This window comes from Cheilinus undulatus, linkage group 11 (genome assembly GCF_018320785.1).
Source record: "Cheilinus undulatus linkage group 11, ASM1832078v1, whole genome shotgun sequence".
Taxonomy (NCBI): domain Eukaryota; kingdom Metazoa; phylum Chordata; class Actinopteri; order Labriformes; family Labridae; genus Cheilinus; species Cheilinus undulatus.
The window spans coordinates 17,333,420-17,356,875 of NC_054875.1; the positions used below are offsets into that span (position 1 = coordinate 17,333,420).

The 23,456-nt window shown below is 40.8% G+C and overlaps 1 protein-coding gene across 3 annotated transcripts in view; it reads left to right on the top strand.

The window, feature by feature from the left end:
• Window positions 1-6,121: 6,121 nt before the first annotated feature.
• mbd6 (methyl-CpG binding domain protein 6) overlaps window positions 6,122-23,456 on the top strand; it is a 46,485-nt gene continuing 29,150 nt past the window's right edge. Inside the window, exons 1-5 of one of the 3 annotated variants that reach the window (XM_041798860.1) lie at window positions 6,122-6,319; window positions 7,277-7,481; window positions 8,205-8,344; window positions 10,888-10,990; window positions 21,197-21,368. In XM_041798860.1, coding sequence (XP_041654794.1) covers window positions 8,229-8,344; window positions 10,888-10,990; window positions 21,197-21,368 — 391 coding nt within the window. In that variant the 5' untranslated portion in view covers window positions 6,122-6,319; window positions 7,277-7,481; window positions 8,205-8,228. Of the gene's footprint in view, window positions 6,320-6,574; window positions 6,687-7,184; window positions 7,199-7,276; window positions 7,482-8,204; window positions 8,345-10,887; window positions 10,991-21,196; window positions 21,369-23,456 lie in introns of those variants that run through there. The other 2 variants (XM_041798861.1, XM_041798862.1) reach the window with 2 other exon arrangements.

A 23,456-nucleotide genomic window follows, 5' to 3' on the forward strand; every position in this document is an offset into this window, starting at 1 on the left:
GAGGGAGGTTGTATTCTCTCACTGCCCCTGAACGCACCGCCATGGAGAACTACATTAAAGACTCCCTAGCAGCAGGTATTATCAGGCCTTCCTCTTCTCCAGCAGGTGCAGGATTTTTCTTTGTAGAAAAGAGACAAAACTCTTCGCCCCTGCATTGATTACCGAGGTTTAAATAAAATCACTGTAAAAAACCGGTACCCTCTTCCACTCATCTCCACGGCCTTTGAACTCCTTGATGGAGCTAAAATATTTACCAAGCTTGATCTCCGCAATGCTTATCATCTGGTCAGGATCAGGGAAGGAGATGAGTGGAAGACAGCTTTCAACACCCCTACTGGTCATTATGAGTATTTAGTCATGCCCTTTGGCCTAACCAACGCCCCGGCAGTCTTTCAGAACCTGGTAAACGATGTCCTCAGAGAATACCTTGACATCTTTGTATTTGTGTATCTTGACGACATTTTGATCTTCTCTCCCAATGAAGAATCTCACAGACAGCATGTCCGTTTGGTCCTCCAGAGGCTGCTGCAACACCAGCCGTTCATCAAAGCTGAAAAGTGTGAGTTTCACAAACCCAGAGTATCCTTCCTGGGGTTTGTGCTCGCTGAGGGAGAGGTAAGAATGGATCCGGAAAAAGTCACAGCTGTAGCTAATTGGCCTACTCCCAAGTCTCGTAAGGATGTTCAGAGGTTCTTAGGTTTCGCTAACTTTTATCGTAAATTCTTTCGTAACTACAGCTCTGTAGCCTCACCCCTGCATGCTCTCACTTCTCCTCACAGGCCATTCGTCTGGAGCCCGGAGTGCCAATCTGCATTCCAGGTACTAAAAGAGCGCTTCACGACAGCCCCTATTCTCACTCTTCCAGACACCAGCCGGCAATTCATTGTGGAGGTGGATGCCTCCGATGTCGGAGTAGGAGCCATACTGTCACAGAAAGATCCCATTGATGGTAAATTTCACCCCTGCGCCTTTCTCTCAAAGAAATTATCCCAAGCCGAACACAATTATGATGTAGGCGATAGAGAACTGCTGGCAGTTAAGTTGGCTCTGGAAGAGTGGAGACATTGGCTGGAGGGGGCGGCTCATCCCTTCCAGGTTTGGACAGATCACAAAAATCTTGAATATTTAAAGACGGCCAAGAGGTTGAATGCTCGGCAGGCCAGGTGGTCGTTATTTTTTGATAGATTTAATTTCACCATAGCTTTTAGACCAGGTTCTAAGAATGTCAAGCCTGACTCCCTTTCCCGCCTTTTTGACTCAGCTAACGTTAATTCTGAACCCAAGTCCATGTTACCTCCGTCCTGTTTTGTTTCCACCCTCTCTTGGGATATAGTCGACAGGGTTAGAGGGGCCTTAGAGCAGGTAGAGAGCCCCCTAGAGTGCCCTGAAGGGAGATTATTCATGGTTCCGGAACTTAGAGGTGCCGTCATTGATTGGGCCCACACTCTCAAGACCTCATGTCACCCCGGTATCGCTAAGACTTTATTTGTTATATCCCAAAGATTCTGGTGGCCCAACATGAAGAAGGAGACGTCTGAATATGTCAATGCATGCCCCATTTGTGCCACTTGTAAAGTCTCCAAACAGAAACCCATTGGGGAACTCAGACCCTTACCCGTCCCCAAGAGGCCCTGGTCACACCTTTCCATGGACTTTGTCACGGGACTCCCTCCGTCCGCAGGTAACACCACAGTGCTCACTGTGGTGGACCGTTTTTCTAAGATGGTGCACTTTATTCCTCTGCCAAAACTGCCCTCGGCCAAGGAAATGGCGGAGGTAATGATGTCTCATGTGTTCAGACTTCATGGTTTCCCCACAGACATAGTTTCCGACCGAGGACCTCAGTTTGTTTCCCGTTTTTGGAAGGAGTTCTGCAATCTCCTGGGAGCTAGTGTGAGTCTGTCATCCGGTTTCCACCCTCAAACTAACGGCCAATCAGAGCGCCTCAATCAGGAGCTGGAGACAGGTTTGCGCTGTTTGGCATCTCAGGAGCCCGCTTCATGGTCACAGAAGCTAATCTGGTTGGAATATGCACACAACACATTACCTACATCCTCCACTGGTTTCTCCCCTTTTCATGTGGTGCACGGTTTTCAACCATCTCTGTTCCCCTCCTTAGACTCCGAATCCACAGTCCCGTCCGCATTGACTCTGGTCAGGAGATGCAGGAGGACCTGGGAGCGAGCACGGCAGAATCTTATCAAGTCTTCGACCGTGTACAAGTCTGCGGCCGACCGCAAGAGGGCCCCCGCCCCTAACTACAAGGATGGACAGAAGGTCTGGCTCTCCACTCGGCACCTGCCTCTGCGAGTCCAATGCCGTAAGCTCGCCCCCAGGTTTGTTGGACCTTTTCCCATCTCTAAGATCATCAATCCCGTCACTGTGAAATTAAAGCTCCCCAGGTCAATGCGGATCCACCCAGCCTTTCACGTCAGCCAAATAAAACCCACCAAGGTCAGCGCTCTGGTCCCTCTGGCCAAACCCCCTCCTCCCGCCCGACTCATCGATGGGGACCCAGTGTTCACCGTGAGAAAGCTGCTCGCTGCTCGTCGCCGGGGACGGGGCCTCCAATATCTTGTGGATTGGGAGGGTTATGGCTCAGAGGAACGCTCATGGATCCCCTCCCGCTTCATTATGGACCCCTACCTCATCCATGACTTCCATGCCTCTCACCCTGATGTTCCTGGGCCGTCAGGAGCCGGCCCTTGAGGGGGGGGCACTGTCATGATCCCTGTCTGTTAAGTCTATTTTTGTTCACTTTTATTTTTGCACATTCATGTCTGTTTTATGTTTTGCGTGTTCTAATTTTCCTTTTCTGTTTTAGATTGATTCCGCTCCGCTCACCTCGCCCCGCCCTTCCTCACTGACTCCCGATCCCTCATGTGTCACTCACCTCGTCTCCTCCCACTGCTGCTCTCCGTCCTGCATGCTGCTCCTCACACCTGTCCTGCATCACTGATTAGTCATAGTATAATACTCACCTGCACACTCACCTCCTTGTCAGTCCGTTGTTCTCCTTAGTTCACGTTCCGGCTCTTTAGTTTGCTCTCGTCTTGTCTTTTGTTACGACTCTGCCAGTTTTCCCGACTCTGCTCTTGCCTGATCCCTGCCTGTACCTTTGCTGTGAGTTTTTGGATCTCTGGTTTTTGACTCGGACTGAATTAAAGATTCTGATTTTTGGCTTCTCCTCAACTGGTCTCCTGAGTGGTGCATTTGGGTCCTGCCTTTATCTGTGTTCTAGTCCATGGTTCATGCCAAAGTCAGCAGGGTAACCCACTAAAGCTACCCATACATCAGAAGACTTTGGAAAGATTTAGAAAAGACTCTTGGAAAACTATCAGCTCACACCTGCTTACATCTAAAGACAAGCTTTTATAGTTTTTAGCCACAGCCTAGTCTCAGACTGAGATTTTACAAATATTGTGAATCTTGCAGGGTCACTATTTACAAGACTACTACTAGATTCTTTTAGCAATTTTTTCCCACCATGCAGTTTTTTCAAAGTCATGATATGTTGGACAATTCACATCAAACAGGCTGGGCTGACCTGCCCACAGCTCCACCAGCAGCTCCTCTTTCTGGACAGTCCATATTGGTCGGGACCTTCAACGTTTCACTGTCGGTGTCAGAGGAGGGTGGAACTTTCTTCTAAGCAGGGAGGGCCAACCAAACCTGGGGGCAGGTGCTTACTCCCCATGTGACATCATGAGGATAAATCTGAGAACAGCTTGTTTAAGCACACATTTTCTGAATGGTGGGGCAGGGGGGGTTTCTGGTATTTGAGGAGATTGTGGACAGGCCAAGGGCACATATTTTTGTTAGAAAAGCCTGAAAAAGTGTAGTGCATAATATGTCCCCTATAATACTTATTTTTTTTTAGTGTCAGTATGTTTTACAACCTGTTTTTATTTCTCTTGAACTCCTTAAAAGAATTTGGCCAACTATTGATTACATCTGCCTTGTAGCATGTGATATGGACAAATTCAAGAATTAATGAGTATTTCAGAATAATGCTGGTTGTTAAGGAACTGGGACACTGGGTTTAAATCAATTTGATCATTATCATTATTATATAAGAAGAGTGAATTTGTGTGGTCTGTGTTTCTACAAGTAGTGGTTCAGCTGAAAATATAAATGTTGCCCCAGTTCTGGTTTTATAATTACTATAGCCAGGTAACCAAAACTAGAGGCCCTCCAAACACACCCCACTTTGGCAGAACATGGGAAAGAGAAGTCAGGTCCATAAATACTTCTCTCAAGGTGACAGTGGGAAGCCAACCCATATTTGAGGAAGTCTTGTAGAAGGTATAAATTTCACACAAATTGAGTATGCATCCTCTGATATAACAGATTTTGGCAAGATGTCTCTTTTCCAGGCATAGTCATTTACTGGCTGATCAGTTTCAGTCCTTCTTCATTGGGAATGCTCTTCTAAAACTTACAGACACAGAACAAACAGCAGAGGGAGTCACTAAAGCTAACAGAAGGAACAGTAGAGTGGTTGATGGACCTCCAAGAACCTGAATGACAGTATCATAGCTCTCATGATGAAAGGAATAGAACCGTGGACGTCACATCTAAAGATTAGGAGTTTGTTCAACCTGTGGCCCAACTATATATCCTTTCACTTTTATATACAGAACAAAATCCACTGTCTGCAAAGACAGAAGCTGTTTAAATCTGATTCACACACGCTGAAAAATTCTCAGTACTCTTGATTCTATTACATTATCCATCCATAAGATCAGCGCCATCTGAGATTGATTAGTAACGATCCAAAATGCATCATCATATACATCTTATGATCTGCAATCTTTTTCTTTTTATGTAAATATATGCTGCTGCTTCCATTGTTGTCCAGGTGCACTTTATTTCAACTGTTTTATAAAGTGGTGAATTAATTTATTAATAACAGCTAAACTACACTATGAGCACAGGGTGTAGCTATGGATTTTGGGCCCCCAGAAAGAATATTAACCAGGGCCCTCCCGAGCTGGCTAGCCAAGCAACAAATGTTGCATTATTTTTACAAATATCTATGCATTTTAATATATTTTTGAACCACAATTTCCAGATTTATGAGCAATATTTTTACAATGGTTAAATTAAATTTACTTGCTTTATTTCAAAGCACTAGTCTACACCATTTGGACATTTGTGAGGGAGGAGAAGGGGCCCCTCAGTATTGTATTTCACTCTATTTGATACAAATTTCAGTCTGTTGACCAATTTATCTTGTTGCTTTTGATTTAAGAATGACATTAATAACTAAGTAAAAATTAAAAAAACTCACTTTTCATTGCAGGCTTCCCTCTGATTACTGGTATCAGGCACTGATTACCTGGGCCCCTCCCTATTGTGGGCCCAGGTAATCAGCACCCTTTTTCCCCCCTGTGGTACACCCATGAGCACATTAGCAGAGCAAAAAGGTTTGCTTTGAATGGAGATTGTAGTAAACCTAAGCATGGCTCTGCCTTTGCACTGTCTGCTTTTGCTTTTAAAGCCATTAAAGCATGGAATCATCTTCCAACCAATCTAAAACTTTGCACATACAGTGCATCCACATTTTCTTCAAGAACTCAAAAAGTAGATTTTAAGGAATCAGTTTTTTTCAGAATAATCTTACACCTAAACACCAGCTGTACAACTCTGACAATATTTTGATATCTGTATTTTGCTCCCCTTTTAGAAATGTGGTCTCGGGCTGTGTGTGTGTTGTCGGTTTATGGGTATATGGGTGTGTGGCTGTGTGCACGCATAGTTGTAGACAATTGATTGATTAATTGATTAGTTCTGTATTTTACTGTCGTTATTTACCTGTTTAGGGACAAATCATAAAAATAAGCTTGTAAGATAAATCTGGTACAAAGCATGTTGAGACAAATGTTATTCTTTAAATATATGTGTGTGTGTGTGTGTAGATATATATATGTATATATATATATATATATATATATATATATATATATATATATATATCGTTGCAGCCTGCTCTGCTCTTCTAACACTATCATGTCCTTTATCAAGGAGCACTGATGTCTGTCTGGAACACTACAAAGGTCCCGTTGCATGTCGGGTACGATACTCTCCAAGCACTGACTGCGCATGCCCAACAGAAAACTCCATTATTTTTTGCTCGGAATCTGTAAGAAAAAAACAGTGGTAAACTGAGAATTTTGGGATTACATTTGTCGTAATGGTTGTCGGTATACATTTGAGCACCAGATGGTTTAGCAGAGCAAAGGCCAGAGAAACGGCTGGATAATTACGCACCGGGATCGGGACATCCTTCAGTCTTGCTGGGACACTACAGAAACAAGTAAATTTTAGACAGTTAGCTCTGCTAGCCTAGCTAGTAGTGTTAGCCTTCAGATCCCAGGCGCAGTAAGATGAAGCGTTATTGCCCTTTGTTTTTAAATCGGAATGGCAGACATTGCATAAAAGCCCAGAGCTACTTGATTGCGGTTATACGTGATTTTGATATTGAGATTGTTTATTTTACAGTTCTTCAATTAATTATCATTCGTCTTCAAAACATAATTTGGCTATTCCGTTAGCTAACCAGCTAAGTCTTGATTCTCCCGCGAGCCAGAGAGGCAAAGACTCCAAAACTTCGCCAACACAGAGAGCTTAACACAGAGAAAGGTTGATGGGTTCTGCTAACATTATCTAGCTAACAGCTATCCGTAAGTAAATACAACCCCGTGTCGTCAGTTTTTAGTGTAAACAGTATCATGTTTCGCTCTGTTCTCGTTCCCGTTACAAACATACAAGAGTTTTAAATCGGAGTTTTTTGTGCGCCTGACAGCTGTCACGACAACATACTGCAAAGTAGGGTAGCTATCTATGCTAGTAGCCTAGCTGCTAGCCTGCTATGTATAAGCCGTGAAGGGAGTAAGGAGTAATCGGATGTACCCCCATCCCTGCAAGCAAAGACACGCTGATTTAACGCATCTACGAATACCATCATATTGCGTTTCATACACATTTGAGGTTGCTAACTTTTTTCTGTACGTTGATTGCTTGAAACGAGTCTGCTCATTTTGCTAAACATCCAGCAAACCACGGGCCTCTCTAAACACACCCACCCACTTATAAGTAGCCACAGTTTGCTCTGAAGTTGTATTGTTTTTGACATTGCACTGCATCAGACGTTACTTTGATCATATTTGGGAAAGCTCAGATTTTATTCATTCTGGTAAACAGTCTACCACATCAATTATGTGCTCTACTCTCCATGGCATGTTACATAATCCTCCTCCACCCTTCTTTCAAGGCTCTCCATCTTCATCCAAGACCCTACTCTGATGTGACCTGAACAAATAAATCTGAAGAAGACAACCTCTCAGCTGAGCTGAGGAAAGTCCAAGGGTTTTGGCATCAAGTCAGGTTTAACTGGCAGTGCTTCTCACCCACCAGCATGTACTTTGGATGGAGGATATCATAGCCAAAACAGATCTTGGCTTCCTAAAGATGACATGGTATGCAAAATTGGCTTTTCTCATTAATTAATGTAATTTGACAAACTCAATTTTTCCCCTTATACTGGTCTTATTTATTGTTAAATGACAACATCATGTCTCTGTTTATAATGTTCAGAGACAACAGTCACTCTCTGTTTAAACCGTCAGTAGAATACATAACATGACTGCTAATGCTAAATGTTATTACCAGCCTGTCTTACCATTTTGTAAGATTATCTTTTTATAGGGTTAAAGTTTGCTCTCTGCAACATGTAAAATTGAAATCACATTAATGTGGCCAATACATGTAGAGTGCAGGTTGCTTCACCAAGAGAACTGGTACTCAAGGCAGCTGTGACAAGCTCATCCCTTTAATGGGTGCTTGTGTTTACTTATTAAATGACTTAAGATGAGGCATTACAGTTGTGGCATGGCAGTTGCTTGTAGTCATTTTTAAAAGAGGTTCAGCAGTTTTGGTTGGCTGTCATTTTGAAATGACATACAAATTGAATTCAGACCATAAATTGCAAGAGTATAGTTAAAAGTGTCACATAGAATACTTTAAACACTGACAGTCTTTGTTTTATAGTTTAGGAAAAGAACACAGGATAATGCCTGACAATTTAATGTTAAAAGACCAAAAAGAATAAGTAAGAATTAAAAGTCAAACTAGTAATATTGTAGTTGAGCCTTTTGTGTGATTTAAAGGAAGTTATATTAACACTAAACTGTTCTCACAAGGTGCTGGCAGGCCACAGCTAAAAAATGATGGGCGGCAGTGAGACTGTAAGTGGGGACAAAGATGGGGTCCACACCACTGCAATACAAGTCCCCATTGGCTGGCAGAGGAGACTGGATGGTGGACAGGTGATTTACATCAGGTGAGTTGGGTCAGTTTAAGAGTCTGATGAAGAGCAGCAGTGCTCGAAATGTCACTACTTTGGTGCAATAAATAATTTGGATTTTTGGAACCCTGCAGTGTGCAAGATGTTTTCTGTTCATTCAGTTTAAAAGAGAGCCTGTGAAGGTTAGTTGCTTGTTGTTAACATTTAGATAATGGCTACTGATTTTCAATTTTATGACTTTATACTTTAATGACTGCATATGAGCCAAATTGTTAAAGAAATAAATATGCTGATTTAATCAGCATATTTCGGATTTCAACCATAGACCTAAATTTGAAGATTGGTCTAAGGCAGTGATACTCAACCCGTGGCTCTTGAGCCACATGTGGCTTTTTAGTGACCAGTTGAGGCTCTTTTTAGGCTTACTTGAAAAAAAAAAAACTGTAACCAAAAACCTTTATGAAGGTAAACACTGTCATCAGTAAAGGTTCATGGTAGGCCACATCAATAAATCTGCTTCCCACACAAAGAAGTCAGGCTTTAACTTACAAATTTCAATGTTTATTATTATAAATCTGTATATTATTTCTGTCGGATGCACTTCCACGCAGCAGAGTGTGTGTAAGAGAAAGCAGAAAGTCCACGTAGTGCGTCTTCAGGAAGCTCAGTCATTGAGGTGTGCTGTCTTGTGTTCAAATTGAAGCTTCCCATTTCCTCGTTTTAACATTTCTCCAGCAACGCCTGCCGATGCTGTCTCACATCCATATCTTATGACAATTATGCCTGTATGCATTATCAATGAGTAGCCTGTAACACACACGGATCACATGTGGAGATAACGTAAAATTTAATATCTAGTGAAAGTTGTTCAAACGTGGGTGTGTTATTTGATCTTTAATGCACTAATGATCATAAATATTGTCAAAAGAGCAGAAATATAAAAGCAAAGCTCCAAAATGAGGTGGGGTGTTACAATGTGTCTGGAAAGCTGCAGGTGTGAGGCAGGGCTGGTTTTAGTCATTTGGAAACCCAGGGCAAAGACCCAAATGAGGCCATCCCCCCTTTAAAGATTTAAAAATGAGCAGAAAAAAATAGAAAGCATCTCTTTTATGTTAATAAAGCCACAGAACTAAAGTAAAGGCCCCAATGTGAGATATGAATACCCAAATAGCCAACCATAATTCATCATTTTCTTTGAAAAGCATGTCATTGCTCAAGCTCAGCACAGTCTAATACCTTAGACTGGAACTTTCATAATGCTGATGTTGGGCCAAAGGCTGGTATCTCCAAAATGACCACTTTTCAGGAAATGAAAAATTTGTAATTTATAAAAATGATATAAATATGGTTTATAAAAACAAATTAAAATCATGAAAATTAAGATACAAGGTTTTAGCCTGATGTCAGTGATAAATAAAATAAATATATGCTCATTATCAGTGACATATTGGTTCTTCTGACACTATGCAGACATTTGCATCCCATTTAACCTCATAATTATCCACCAATTTATTGTTTTATTTCATTTCAACTACAGATTAACTGATCTATTTTCTACCTTACATTCTGGGTTTGGATTGTGGCTCTCTCTAAAGTATTTTTTAGACAGTGTGGCTCTTTGGTATATAAGGTTGAATACCACTGGTCTAAGGGTATATCCTTGATTTTTACATTGTTTTTGGATTCACCTTTTTAAGGTATTTGCAAAAAACACAATACCGAAATGTTTTTATATCCGAAATTTCAGGACAATCTAAGCTTAATGCATACTGAGGCCATTTTGTCCCAGAGAGCTGTGTACAGAGTTTTTTTTAGCCCAAAGGCTGAATTTTGAAATCCAAAATTTTGGAATCTCTTCTGAAAGCACACCTTCACTCATATGGACAAATTGTTTTGGTGTCTGACATAGGCTTACCAAAGTCTTAGCTTCAACAAAAGTAGTGGAATATATGAATAAAATGACAGGTAAGTGCAAAAAACATGCTAAAAATGATTTTTTTGTCATATTTTTGTTTTTTTGAGTATAAATGTTAGTTGTCATTCTATTTTAACCAAAATGAAGCTGTGTCATCTTCATCACTGCTTCTATAGTATATGTTCCAAGGCTTCTGTCACATTCAAATGTGTTGTCGTCATTGGAGATCAACAGATCAAAACTGTAATAGGGAGGGCCTGAGGGATTCCAGAGTGTCAATTGGTTGTGAAAGACGGACAAAGCATTCAACCAGATTTTGAATACGCAAGTTGACTGACAAAGGATTCATCCAATGACGCAGAGTGACCTACAGGCTCTGTAGGTCATACAGAGCACATTTCAAAAGCAGTCGTTTTTTCCTAGGTTTTTCCAAAATTCTCTTACACTTCTGGTATTTTAGAAGCAACTACATAAATGCAACATGGTTTTGTATACGATAATTGCGACAACTTTCATTAAATTATTTCATTAAAAAAATAAAACATCTGCATTAGGCGTAGCAACATCAGCCTTGTTTTTTCCTTAACAGTTCCATGTGTATATCTCTGTGTACATCTTTTTATTTTGCTGCTGAAGTTCATCTCTTTCTGCTTTCTATCTTTAGCCCTAGTGGTACTGCCCTAGCTTCCCTTGATGAGGTCAAGACCTATCTGTTGACTGATGGCACCTGCAAATGTGGTTTAGAATGTCCACTCATCATTCACAAGGTAAAGTTTGTTTATAAGATTTAAATTTATTTGTGTTGTGTGTGAGTTGTAAGAGTAATTAATACAAACAAAACACAGTCTATCTCCATATCATTTTCTCCCTTTAGGTGCTTCATGTGCTTTTTTAGGTACTCGTGAGCTTTGGGAAGTGGTGGGGTTGAACAATTGATCAATATTCAGACTAAATCACAAAATTGCATACAGTCATTTTAAAATTGCAGAAGATGGAATATTTCTTTCTGAAATGTGCGTCAGAATATCAGTTTAATAATTTTTTTTGTAGCAGAGATATTATGCTCTGCACATTGCAAACATTCAAGGGCCAATTCTTTCTAAAATAGTTTTCAAAAAAATCCTGCTTTTCTTATTTTTGTACACAATTTCTTTTTATTGAAAATATGAATGACATAAAAATGATCCTTTCCATCAATCAATAATTCATATCAAATTTTTAATATGAGTCAAAATAATGGCAATTATATCATTTTTTTCAGAATCATTCAGCCTTAGCTGAATAAGAATAACTATGGAAGTCAACTGATGGGAGGTCAATATGCTTTTTTTTAAACATTTTATTTATGTATATATTTACAAAGATAGAGTTCACAGATGGTGTTTAAGGAGTGCAATCCACATGCACAAGTGCAAATCATGTTTCTTAAAATGATATATTAGTTATGGTAAAAATTCTTATAATCACTACTGTGCACGTATTCCAAATTAATATGCAAATTATGTTGTTCTCTGATTTTTCCTAAATAGTTGATGCAAATGACAGTATAATTTTCAAGTCATCCATCGTTAGGGCATAATTCAAACTTTATTGAACAAACCTCCCAATGATAACTATTTTGTTTTTCCAAAATAAAAAAACTAAAAATGCACTTTTCCGAATTATTATGCACGACAGTTTCAAAACATTTTATGAGTTGTAAAGAACTGTTAATGATCATTTGTTGAATTTGCAGCATTAGGAGGTCATATTTACTGAAATTTAGGGCTGACAGCTTCAATTCGATTGGTCTGTGGTTTGGTCGAAAAGCTTTTGTTCGACCAAGATCACTCTGGTTGGTGAGTCACCCACCCCCCTCCCCCAAGACGCTGGTCAGGGGGCAGACACGTAGTGTGCATCTGACTGATAGAGAACTGTGCTGCAGGGGACGAGGAGCAATGCAGCTCTAGGAATTACAGGTAGAGAAGCACACAAAGCTAGCAGAGTAGGAAATTTTTTGATATTTTACGGCACTAACACTCAAAAACAACACATCAACTCATCACAAAGTTGCAGGCTGTTTGTATTGAAGTGGTGCTCCTGAGTGTCTTTGCTCTGTCCTCCTTTACTGCATCAACTCCTGTCTCCCGCGGTCAGTTCAATTCACCTGTCGGTAAATAGGCTGCGTAGCATCATCTCCTTTTGTAATCTGCTTAAAGTGTTCAGAGGACATAGAAGGCAATGTCTGCTGGTCATTAAGTCCTGACGAAAATGCAAACGCTGATATTTTTGATAATGTACCTAGTTGGAACATTATTTGTACTATTTCAAACTGAAGTTCTCTGAGAATCTCTTAAATGTAGAAGCAACATAGGTTTTGTTACTAAAATATCCCTACATGAATCAATATCTGATTGAATCAGGACCTTGAGTATCAAAATCGAATCGATTCAGGCAATCAGTGGCAATACCTAGCCCTAGTGGCTCCCAACTTCAGCATTGTGTCTTTTACTCTGTTATACCAATACAGAGAAGTATCTGCCAGGCCATAAACACACTTTTTTAACTTCCATAGGTAGCCCTGTCTTTGGGCTTCATGGGGAGGCCTGGTGTACACATTTTGAGTCAACTCTTTACCTTGTAGAAAGGCTGCTTTAATGTCCATACAGTTTAGCTGCTTTTGGCATATTACAGCCATTAACATTTTCAGGTACTCTGAGGCACAGTTGGGTGAGTCTTTTTGGAGCTCCTCAGTATTCATCTCTTCAAAGCCTCTTGCAACTAACCTAGCTTTGGGTACAACACCATTAGATGTGTCCTTTAGTGTGCACACCCACCTTGTAGAGATGCATTTCTGGCCTTCATCCCTCACCTCCAAAAAACACCTCATTCCAGTTGTGAGTTCAGTGTGTTTGACAAACATGAACACGTCATCATTTACTATAAGTATTTAATCTTTTTGGTTATCAGTGCATAACTCTGTTTGCTCAGTTGTAATAACCTGAAGATCACTCACTTGTTTCAAGTTAACTGATCCTGTTGTGCCAGCAGATTCCTCAGGATCTGTGTGTTGAAGATTGTACCAGTCTTTGTGTGTTCCTTATGCCTTTCCTGCTCTGCTGAGGATTTTTCCAGTGTTTGGCCACTGTCATTGTCTTGAAAGTCACTACTTGTCAAGCTTTCAGCTTCAGGCTTGCAGATGCTTTAACTGAAAGTGTTGGTATTGGTTTCACACGGACGGCTATTTATGTGGCACACAGCACTTGTTTTCGCTGTTACTGTAACGTAACATGCATGGTACAAGGTGTGAAAATCATGAGGGAAGAGAAGTTAATACAGTGATGTTTACAGGACACAGGACGCGTTCCTGTAAACATGCAGCCAGTGCCCGTGGCTTCATGGAAAATATAGCACTATGCCTGCACCGGTGAACCTACGCAGATCTCTGAGCGCAAACAGCGAGTACACCGCAACAAATTTGCCATCTGGAAGTGTGGGAGCGGTCTAATGCCAAATGAGGAAGCAGTTCATGCATAGAGCCCATGGAAGAAATAAAGTGTTAGCACCAAACATTTCCTGGGAGAGGATCCCTAAAACCCCAAATATGGCATAATCTAATGTAATTATTTAACTTCCTGACCTTTTAACTTTAAGAAATGTAAATTGCCATCAGAACTCCATTGCACTTTGTAAAATATATTTTCTTTAGAGAATCTGTTAATACCAATTTTTAATATAGAAGTAGTTCATTTAAGGGGCCCAGCTTGTTTTCTTATTTGTCTAGTACTTCTTCTCTTAAAAAGGAAAAAGTGATTAGTAAAAAAAATGCAATACTTCTTACTGGAGTACTCAATTAATTGCCAGAAGAATCTATTTTACTGCAGCCCTACAGTGGTTTCCTCCTGACTGTCATTTTCAGTGTCAGTATTACTACTGAGTTCAGTTCCTAGTAGAGTATTCTGATTTTCATTTCTCTCTGTCTGATTGTCCACATCATTCAGCACTCCTTGGGGACATACTTGCTTGGACATAGGTGCCCCCATGTTGTACAAATATTACTGCTCCATCTTGGCTGATGACCACACTGGGGCCCTTCCATTCAGTACAATCAATTCGCCTGTTGTAGACTTTGTCCCCTGTGTTGTACTGATCCTCCATTGGCCTCTGCAAATGCTTTCCTTGCAGCATGTAATGCTGTAGTGTTCTGGGATATCCAACTACTCACATTGGTGCTCTCAACAGCAGGGGGCTTATCAGTGAGCACTGATGGCAGATTTGGGTTCTGCCCAACAGAGTTACACACAAGTTATTTTTTACAAGTCCAAGTCAAGTCTCAAGTCTTTGGTCACGAGTCCAAGTCAAGTCTCAAGTCTCAGATGGTTGTAATGAGCGTTCTATGATCTGCCTCTGGTGTCCAGTCTGCTTAGACCACTGCATTCTGCTATCTATGGAATTCAAGTCCTGTACAGTATTATCACCATCAGTAGGGTGGGGTATTGTCTGTGGCCGGCTCGCTGTGGTGTGCGCATGTGTACACTTACATATAAACAGGGCTTGACATTATCTTTTTTCACAGCAGCCACTGTGACTAATGGCTACTAGCCACTCAGTGTTTCCACTAGCCTCAGTTCTGTTGTTGGGAATGTATTTGCTATATATTATATGTACCTCTGCTATAAGATGAAACACATGCTCTTTCTTTTTTTCCCTCATCAACATGATCAGTATCAGCTCTCCTCTTAATAAAGCTTATCTCTGTGTACATATGAAACACTACAGAGACATGAGTCATACTTCACTGATAGAGACTGACACTGAGACTTTGGAGATTAATGTTCTTGTTATTTGTCTGATATATTTCTTTAATGATAGTAATTTATACTAACACAAAAACTGTTAATGAACTGTTTATTCTGAAATAAAATAAAGATTCAATGAGCATTTCTGATTCTCACTCAGACAGATCTTCAACAGAGTATGCTGAGCATTTCTTCCTCCATTCTCCCTAAGAAACTTTTCTCATCATTTATGGTCTAAATTTCTTTATATGGGTAAAATCAAGCTTAATTTTACTTTATTCAGCTGAAATCTCCTGGACTCCTTAGTTACTAATTTATCTGTTACAGCCTCTTATACATCTGTCTCTGTTTCTTGCTGCCTCCACGAATTGTATCAATGTTCCTGTCATCTTTTATTTCCATTCATTATCAATAAGCGGCAACGCAGAGATTCTAACATTATGTTCCCCACAAACATATGATATTAAGGGATTCTTAACCAAATAATATTTTAAAATTGCCCACGGCCATGGCTCACGCAGGCAACACAGAGACACACACAGCTGGAGTGCACACACAGACAGCACTGCCATTGATCCTCCGTGGTCAGAGAGGAACTTTAATGCAGGAGAAAAGAGTTTAGGTATTCTGAAACTTTTGCCCTCAACAGACTGAAGCCTGAAGTCTGCAGTCTGCACTACCAACATGTTAGCGTGCGTTTCAGAGTAGGTGTGTGCGTGAGCATCGCGTTTGTGTGTCATTGTTATGCAGCATTAAAAAAGATGAGGAAGAGAGGAAAGCAGCCATTGGTGCTGCGTAAAAGACGCACAAACCATCAAATGGAAGAGGAGGAAAGGGGAAAGGAGTGACAGGGGGACAAGGGATCATGATGGAAAAATTAAAAACCAAGAATTGTGCACGAGTCCCATATTCCAAGTCGAGTCTCTGGTCTATTGTGCACGAGTCCAAGTCAAGTCTCAAGTCACTGATGTGTGTGACTTAAGTGCGACTGGAGTCCAAGTCTGGGACTCAAGTCCCCATCTCTGCTGCCCAAACATCAACTGGTAGGGACTGTAATTGTGTACATTGTGCGTTGAGTTTTTTGCCATCTGGGCCCATAACCCAGAGGCTGATGGATCGGAACCATCCTCTACTGCCAATGTTAGGTCATTAACTACGACGACATTTTTTGTTGAACATACTTCTTTAATGGCACAACTTATTCTGCCTTGCTGGTGCGGTTCGTTTGAGGTGTGAAAGCAAAGTGGACCAACTTGTGAACCAAAGGCAGGAAGAAGGATAAAGCATAATGATAAACGGATTTACAGTTGCTAGAAAAAGTACGTGAACCCTTTGAGATTTCTTGGATTTCTGCATAAATTGGTCATCAAATGTGTTCCGATCTTCATCTAATTCACAACAATAGACAAACACAGTCTGCTTAAACTAATACTGCACAAAAAATGATGTGTTTTCATGTTTTTATTGAACAAAACATGTGAACATTCACAGTGTAGGATGGAAAAAGTATGTGAACCCCTAGGCTAATGACTGGTTGACCCTCCTTTGGCAGCAATAACCTCAACCAAACATTCCTGTAGTTGCAGATCAGATCTGCACAATGGTCAGGAGGAATTTTGGACCATTCCTCTTTACAACACTGTTTCAGTTCAGCAATATTATTCAGATGTCTGGTGTGCATTGCTCTCTTGAGGTCATGCCACAGCATCTCAATCGAGTTGAGGTCAGGACTCTAACTGGGCCACTCCAGAAGACATATTTTCTTCTGTTTAAGCCATTCTGTTGTTGATTTACTTCTATGCTTTGGGTCGTTGTCCTGTTGCATCACCCATCCTCTGTTGAGCTTCAGTTGGTGAACAGATGGTCTTAAGTTTTCCTGTAAAATGTCTTGATAAAATTGGGAATTCATTTTTCCGTCAATGACAGCAATCCGTCCAGGCCCTGAGGCAGCAAAGCAGCCCCAAACCATGATGGCCCCTCCACCATATTTCACAGTTGGGATGAGGTGTTGATGTTGGTGTGCTGTGCCTTTTTATCTCCACACATAGCATTGTGTGTTCCTTTCAAACAACTCAATTTTGGTTTCATCTGTCCACAGAATATTTTGCCAGTAGTGCTGTGGAACATCCAGGTGCTCTTTTGTAAACTTCAAATGTGCAGCAGTGTGTTTTTTGGACAGCAGTGGCTTCCTCCGGGGTGCCCTCCCATGAACTCCATTCTTGTTTAATGTCTTACTTATTGTAGAGTTGTCAACACAAATGTTGGCATGTGCCAGAGATTTCTGTAAGTCTTAGCTGACACTCTAGAATTCTTCTTCACCTCATTGAGCATTCTGCGCTGTGCTCTTGCAGTCATCTTTACAGGACGACCACGCCTAGGGAGAGTAGCAACAGTGCTGAACTTTCTCCACTCTAGACAGTCTGTCTTACAGTGGACGCATGAACATCAAGGCTTTTAGAGATACTTTTGTAACCCTTTCCAGCTTCATGCAAGTCAACAATTCTTGATAGTAGGTCTTCTGAGAGCTCTTTTGTGCCAGGTATGGTTCACATCAGGCAATGCTTCTTGAGAACAGCAAATTCAACACTGGTGTGTGTTTTTTATGGGGCAGGTCAGCTTTAACCAGCACATCCAATCTCATCACATTGATTGGACTCCAGGTTGGCTGACTCCTGGCTCCAATTAGCCCTTGGAGAAGTCATTAGCCTAGGGGTTCACATACTTTTTCCAACCTGCACTGTGAATGTTTAAATGGTTTGATCAATAAAAACATGAAAACATGGGGAGCAGGTGGCCTAGTGGTTAAAGGCGCTCCCCATGTGCGCAGGCGGCCCGGGTTCGGGTCCGGCCTGGGGCCCTTTGCCGCATGTCTCTCCCCCACTCTTGACCCTGTTTCCGATTCTATCCACTGTCCTCCCCTATCTAATGGAGGCACAGAAATGCCCAAAAATAAATCTTAAAAAAAAAACAAACATGAAAACATACAATTTTTTGCATGGTATTAGTTTAAGCAGACTGTGTTTGTCTATTGTTGTGAATTAGATGAAGATCAGAACACATTTGATGACCAATTTATGCAGAAATCCAAGAAATCTCAAAGAGTTCACATACTTTTTCTAGTGACTGTATTCTGAAAAGTATGTTCATTTCTATGCACTCAATACTTGGTTAGGCCTCCTTTTGCATGAATTACTGCATCAATGTGGTGTGGCATGGAGGCGATCAGCCTGAGGTACTGCTCAGGTGTAATGGAAGCCCAGATTGCTTTGATAGCGGCCTTCAGGTCATCTGCATTGTTGGGTCTGGTGCCTCTCATCTTCCTCTTGACCATACCCCATAGATTCTCTATGGGGTTCAGGTCAGGCCAGTTTGCTGGCCAATCAAGCACAGTAACACCATGGTCATTGAGCCAGCTTTTGATACCTTTGGCAGTGTGGGCGGGTGCCAATTCCTGCTGGAAAATGAAATCAGCATCTCCATGAAGCTTGTCAGCAGAAGGAAGCATGAAGTGCTCTAAAATATCCTGGTAGATGGCTGCGTTGACTGTGGACTTCAGAAAACAGGGGGCCAACACCAGCAGATACCATGGCAGCCAGAATCATCACTGCCTGGGAAACTTCACACTGGACTTCAAGCAACATGGATTCTGTGCCTCTCCACTCTTCCTCCAGACTCTGGGACCTTGATTTCCAAATGATATATGCAAAATTTACTTTCATCTGAAAAGATGACTTTGGACCACTGAGCAACAGTCCAGTTCTTTTTCTCCACAGCCCATGGAAGACACTTCTGACATTGTCTCTGGTTCAGGAGTGGCTTGACACGAGGAATGCCACATTTGTGGCCCATGTCTAGGATTGGTCTGTGTGTAGTGGCTCTTGATGCGCTGACTCCAGCCTTAGCCCACTCCTTGTGAAGCTCCCCCAAGTTCTTGAATGGATTTTGCTTGACAGTCCTCTCAAGGCTGTGGTTATCCTTTATGGTGGTGCACCTTTTCCTACCACACTTTTTTCCTTCCACTCAACTTTCTATGAATATGCTTGGATACAGCACTGTGTGAACAACCAGCTTCTTTAGCAATGACCTTTTGTGGCTTACCCTTCTTGTGGAGGGTGTCACTGACTGTCTTCTGGACATCTCTCAAGTTTGCAGTCTTCCCCATGATTGTGTAGCCTACTGACTCAGACTGAGAGACCATTTAAAGGCTCAGGAAACCTTTGCAGGTGTTTTGAGTTAATTAGCTGATTAGGATATGACACCATGACTTTCCAATATTTAACTTTTCACAATATTCAAATTTTCTGAGACACTGAATTTTGGGTTTTCATTATCTGTAAGCCATAATCATCAACCCATTTCCATCCATTTTCTATACCCCTTATTCCATTCCGGGTCAGGGGTGGGCTGGAGCCTATCCCAGCTGTCATTGGGCGAGAGGCGGGGTACACCCTGGACTGTTCCCCAGTCAATCGCAGGGCTGACATATAGAGACAGACAACACATAGAGACAGACAACCAGGCATGCTCACATTCACACCTACAGCCAATTTAGAGTGATCAGTTAACCTAATGAGCATGTTTTTGGTGGTGGGAGGAAGCCGGAGTACCCGGAGAGAACCCACGCGTGCACGGGGAGAACATGCAAACTCCGCACAGAAAGGCCCTGTTTGGGAAGTGAACCAGCTTCTTGCTGTGAGGCAACGGCGCTAACCACTGCGCCGCCGTGCCGCCCCATAATCATCAACATTTCAAGAAAAAAAAAAGGCTTGAAATACTTCACTCTATTTGTAATGAGTCTGTATAACATATGGATTTCACTTTCAGAAATGAGTAACAATAAATATTGAACTTTTTCATTATATTCTAATTTTTTGAGGTGTACCTGTCTATGTCAAACTAAGCTCATATCATTTCATTACTTTCTTCTTCATCTTAAAAAAACAGATGTGCGAACTCCCGGAGAAAGGAAAACTGTCCAGTTTACATGAAATTATAAAATCCTTGCACACCATGTAACATCTCCTGCCAAGCAGCATTTTTGGCCTTAGGATGCATTTAAATAGTCTTTTTGGTCAGGATGGCTCTTAAACGAATCTGAAGTATTTAGATGTAAGCCTTAATTAGAGTTTGGATTCTCTTAAAAATAAGGAAAGGCGTTGCCAGTGAAGTAGTCTATGATCCAGGAATGAGGTAGGACTCAACTTGTATCCAGGTCAGTTCCTCTCACAGGAGGGGGCAGCATGGAAATGGGGAGTTTTGCACCCATGCAGTCTCTAAACTCCTTGTGGGAGTTACCTACACAACACTGTTACATCAGTATAATGCTGTAATTGCCATAAAGCCACAGACAGTGGATACATAAACATAATTTTTCAACATCACTGCATTATCCTCTGTCTCCTCCTTCATGATTTACACGCCCCACATAATCTTTACTGCTTGTTAAGTTACAGCAACATTGAAAGCAAGTACATTATGCCACACAAATCACTGTCCATGCATAACACAGAATGCATTGCTACACGTGGTGTGATGTCCATTCTTAAACCATTCACATATATGGATACATGACTGATTCCAACAAAGCCTCAAGGCAGATAATTTGCCTCAGGGAAATTTTGTAATCAAGAGACTTAAATTACTGGAGGAACTGTTTCATCCCCAGTAACAATATTCTTAATCCTAGAATACTGATGGTACTAGTCCATATGTGTACACATATGACAAAGGCTTAGTGCATTTTACTTTTCAGACTCTCCTTGCCAGTATGCTGGGATAAATTCATCAGTCATTTGTTCAGAAACTTAGGAATTGACTAAATGCTGTTTCTTTTTTTCCAAGAAATGTTATTTAGATTATACTGTAAGTAAAACAAAAAATGAATTTAAGCTTCTTCTCAGAAATTGAGATATCTAAAGGAATTAGAAAGTTGAATCACATCTAGGGGGATTTTATTTTAACATTTTATTGTTGCAGAAGTTAAGTTTTTTTATTCAGTTATATTTAGTTTAAGCCACACAGGCATGTGACATAATGAAGCTTGTTAAAATGAATGTTCATGATGATTTACGTGTTTGGCTGTGCAGAATCCTGGCTTTTTCCTCTTAGAGATGATTGTTTTAGCAATTTGCTCTTTTGTGTGCATACATATGCCAGTGTTTTTTCTAAACGTCTTCTTGTGTCTGTTTTTTGAAGGTTTTCAACTTCACTGTGGGAGTGAGGGTAGAGCAGCACAGCCAGGCTTTAGGCAAAGCAGAGCAGGACATGACCAAACTATGTAATCACCGCAGGAAAGTAGTGGCGATGGCTGCTCTTTGTCGAAGTATGCAAGCCTCACATCTACCCTATGCCAATCTTCATCTTCCAGGTAAGTTCTAAAGCATTATGTACAATGTGCATGTAATGTGTACACTGCACTGTGCTAAAAATCATGGTGAAACGTCGCAATAATTACACGCTTTTAGGATTAATACAATATTTTCAAATTGTTAGAAAATACTTAACTCAAAAATAATGATTCGTACTGCATGCCATTTATAGACTGACTTGCATTCATAAACTTACCATTCATACCTTAACCATACCCCTTTACTGATGTTTGCACCGTTGACCGATTGTGAAAATCAGGGCCAATACCATTGTTTTTTCATTAAAAATTGTTACTCGTATAATTTATGTGATTGCGACACCTGTGACTGCAACGTTGCAGCACATTGTCAAAACTTGGGCCTGATTCAAAGCGTTAGGAACGACAACCGGTGTTGTAGTGTGACATAATTAATGACATGTCCAAGACGCCCCACGACCACAATTCAACAAGACTAGCGTGTCTTGTTTGTCACCCTGACCTGACGTCAACGACATGACCCCTGACGTCTACCAACAGGAGAGCATTTGCTCCTTATCTTTGCATCATCATTAACTATAATCCCATCCCCGACAACCTGTGAACTCGCACTCAGTCACGCAGACAGTGGTGACATCAGCATTCAATGAGCAGGCGGGATCACTCTTGTAGTGTGGCCGGGCTGTCAGCCAAGACGGGACAGGATGTTGATGGACAACAGCTTGTCTTAGAAACATAAACACTTTCCTTAGTGAAAACTCTTCGAAGTCTTCAGTTATCACCATAACAACAGCCGGTTTATTCTCGAGGTTTACAACTGTAACGTGTCTTTGGGAGGGACATAATCAATACATTTGAGCCCACTGATTGATATTAAAAGAGAGCACTTCACCGAACTAGAGATCAATTGATCTCCAGCGAATTAATTTAAGAACGAAAACAATCAAGAATGGTCAAATACAGAGATAGGAGAAAACAATGTTTTGGCAACATGAAGACTAAATACTCACATTAAGAGGAATTATGAAAGGAGAAAATTTAATGTATAGAATGAATTTAAACTACAAAATTGGGTGTCTTTGATTGTTTTTAATCTGCATTGAAAACTCTTGAATCCAAATAGTCTGAATGTTAATGTTAATATTAATATGTTAATTGATGACTTACAGTTGTTTCACTTCAACTGTACTGTATGGGTCTGAGTATATTGTTTGATGAAACTGTGTATTGCTGCCATTCCCCCCGGAAAAAGAGATCTTTTGATCTCAATGGGACAAACCTGGTTAAGTAAAGGTTGAATAAATAGATAATTGTTTTTATTTTACTATTTTTAATATTATTTTAACCCATTATTCTCCTGGACCAACAGACACACAGAGCTCTGTCTATCCAAAGCTCCTTTTGATTTTTAAATCTTTAAATCTTGGGCAAGTGTGATATTTAGTTTTTACTGTTATCAGGATTAATAATGCCAAGGAAGTTATAAGTACAGAAGAACAAAAGTGTATGTACCAGTAAAAATTCATTTCTATATTAATCTTCCAATTAACTGTCAAATTGAGACACCTTGGTATATGTGTGATGAAAACTTTCCCAAACATAATTTCATAATGTTTGCACAGGGGGCCTGGGATTTAGTCTCCTATAAATATGCTCAAAGACACTTCTATTATGAAATGATCCTGGTTCCCCTTTTTTTAATTTTGTTTGTTAAAGCAAAAACTTATTTTTATTTCATAATCAGTTTGTACTTGATCAAATCAGACCGAATCGAATCGGATTGGACCGAATCACTCTCTATTTTAATGGATCTTCAGGGAATGGAATCATAGCCTGTGAATCGCGATTCTAATCAAATTGTCTTGTGAAGGAGAGATTCACACCCCTAGGATCAGTGCATAAACACGTGTACTCATCAATACCAATATCTGCTTTTTAAGCGGTATCGGTACATTCTGGTATCAGAATTGGAACAACTCTATTGAGGGACCAGTCAGTGGGACTGCATAGGGCTGTGGTGCCAATCAGTGTGCATGCAAACAAGCAACTTACTAAAACAGAGTTTGCACTTCAAAACTGATATTCTAGATTTATATTTATGTATGTTTG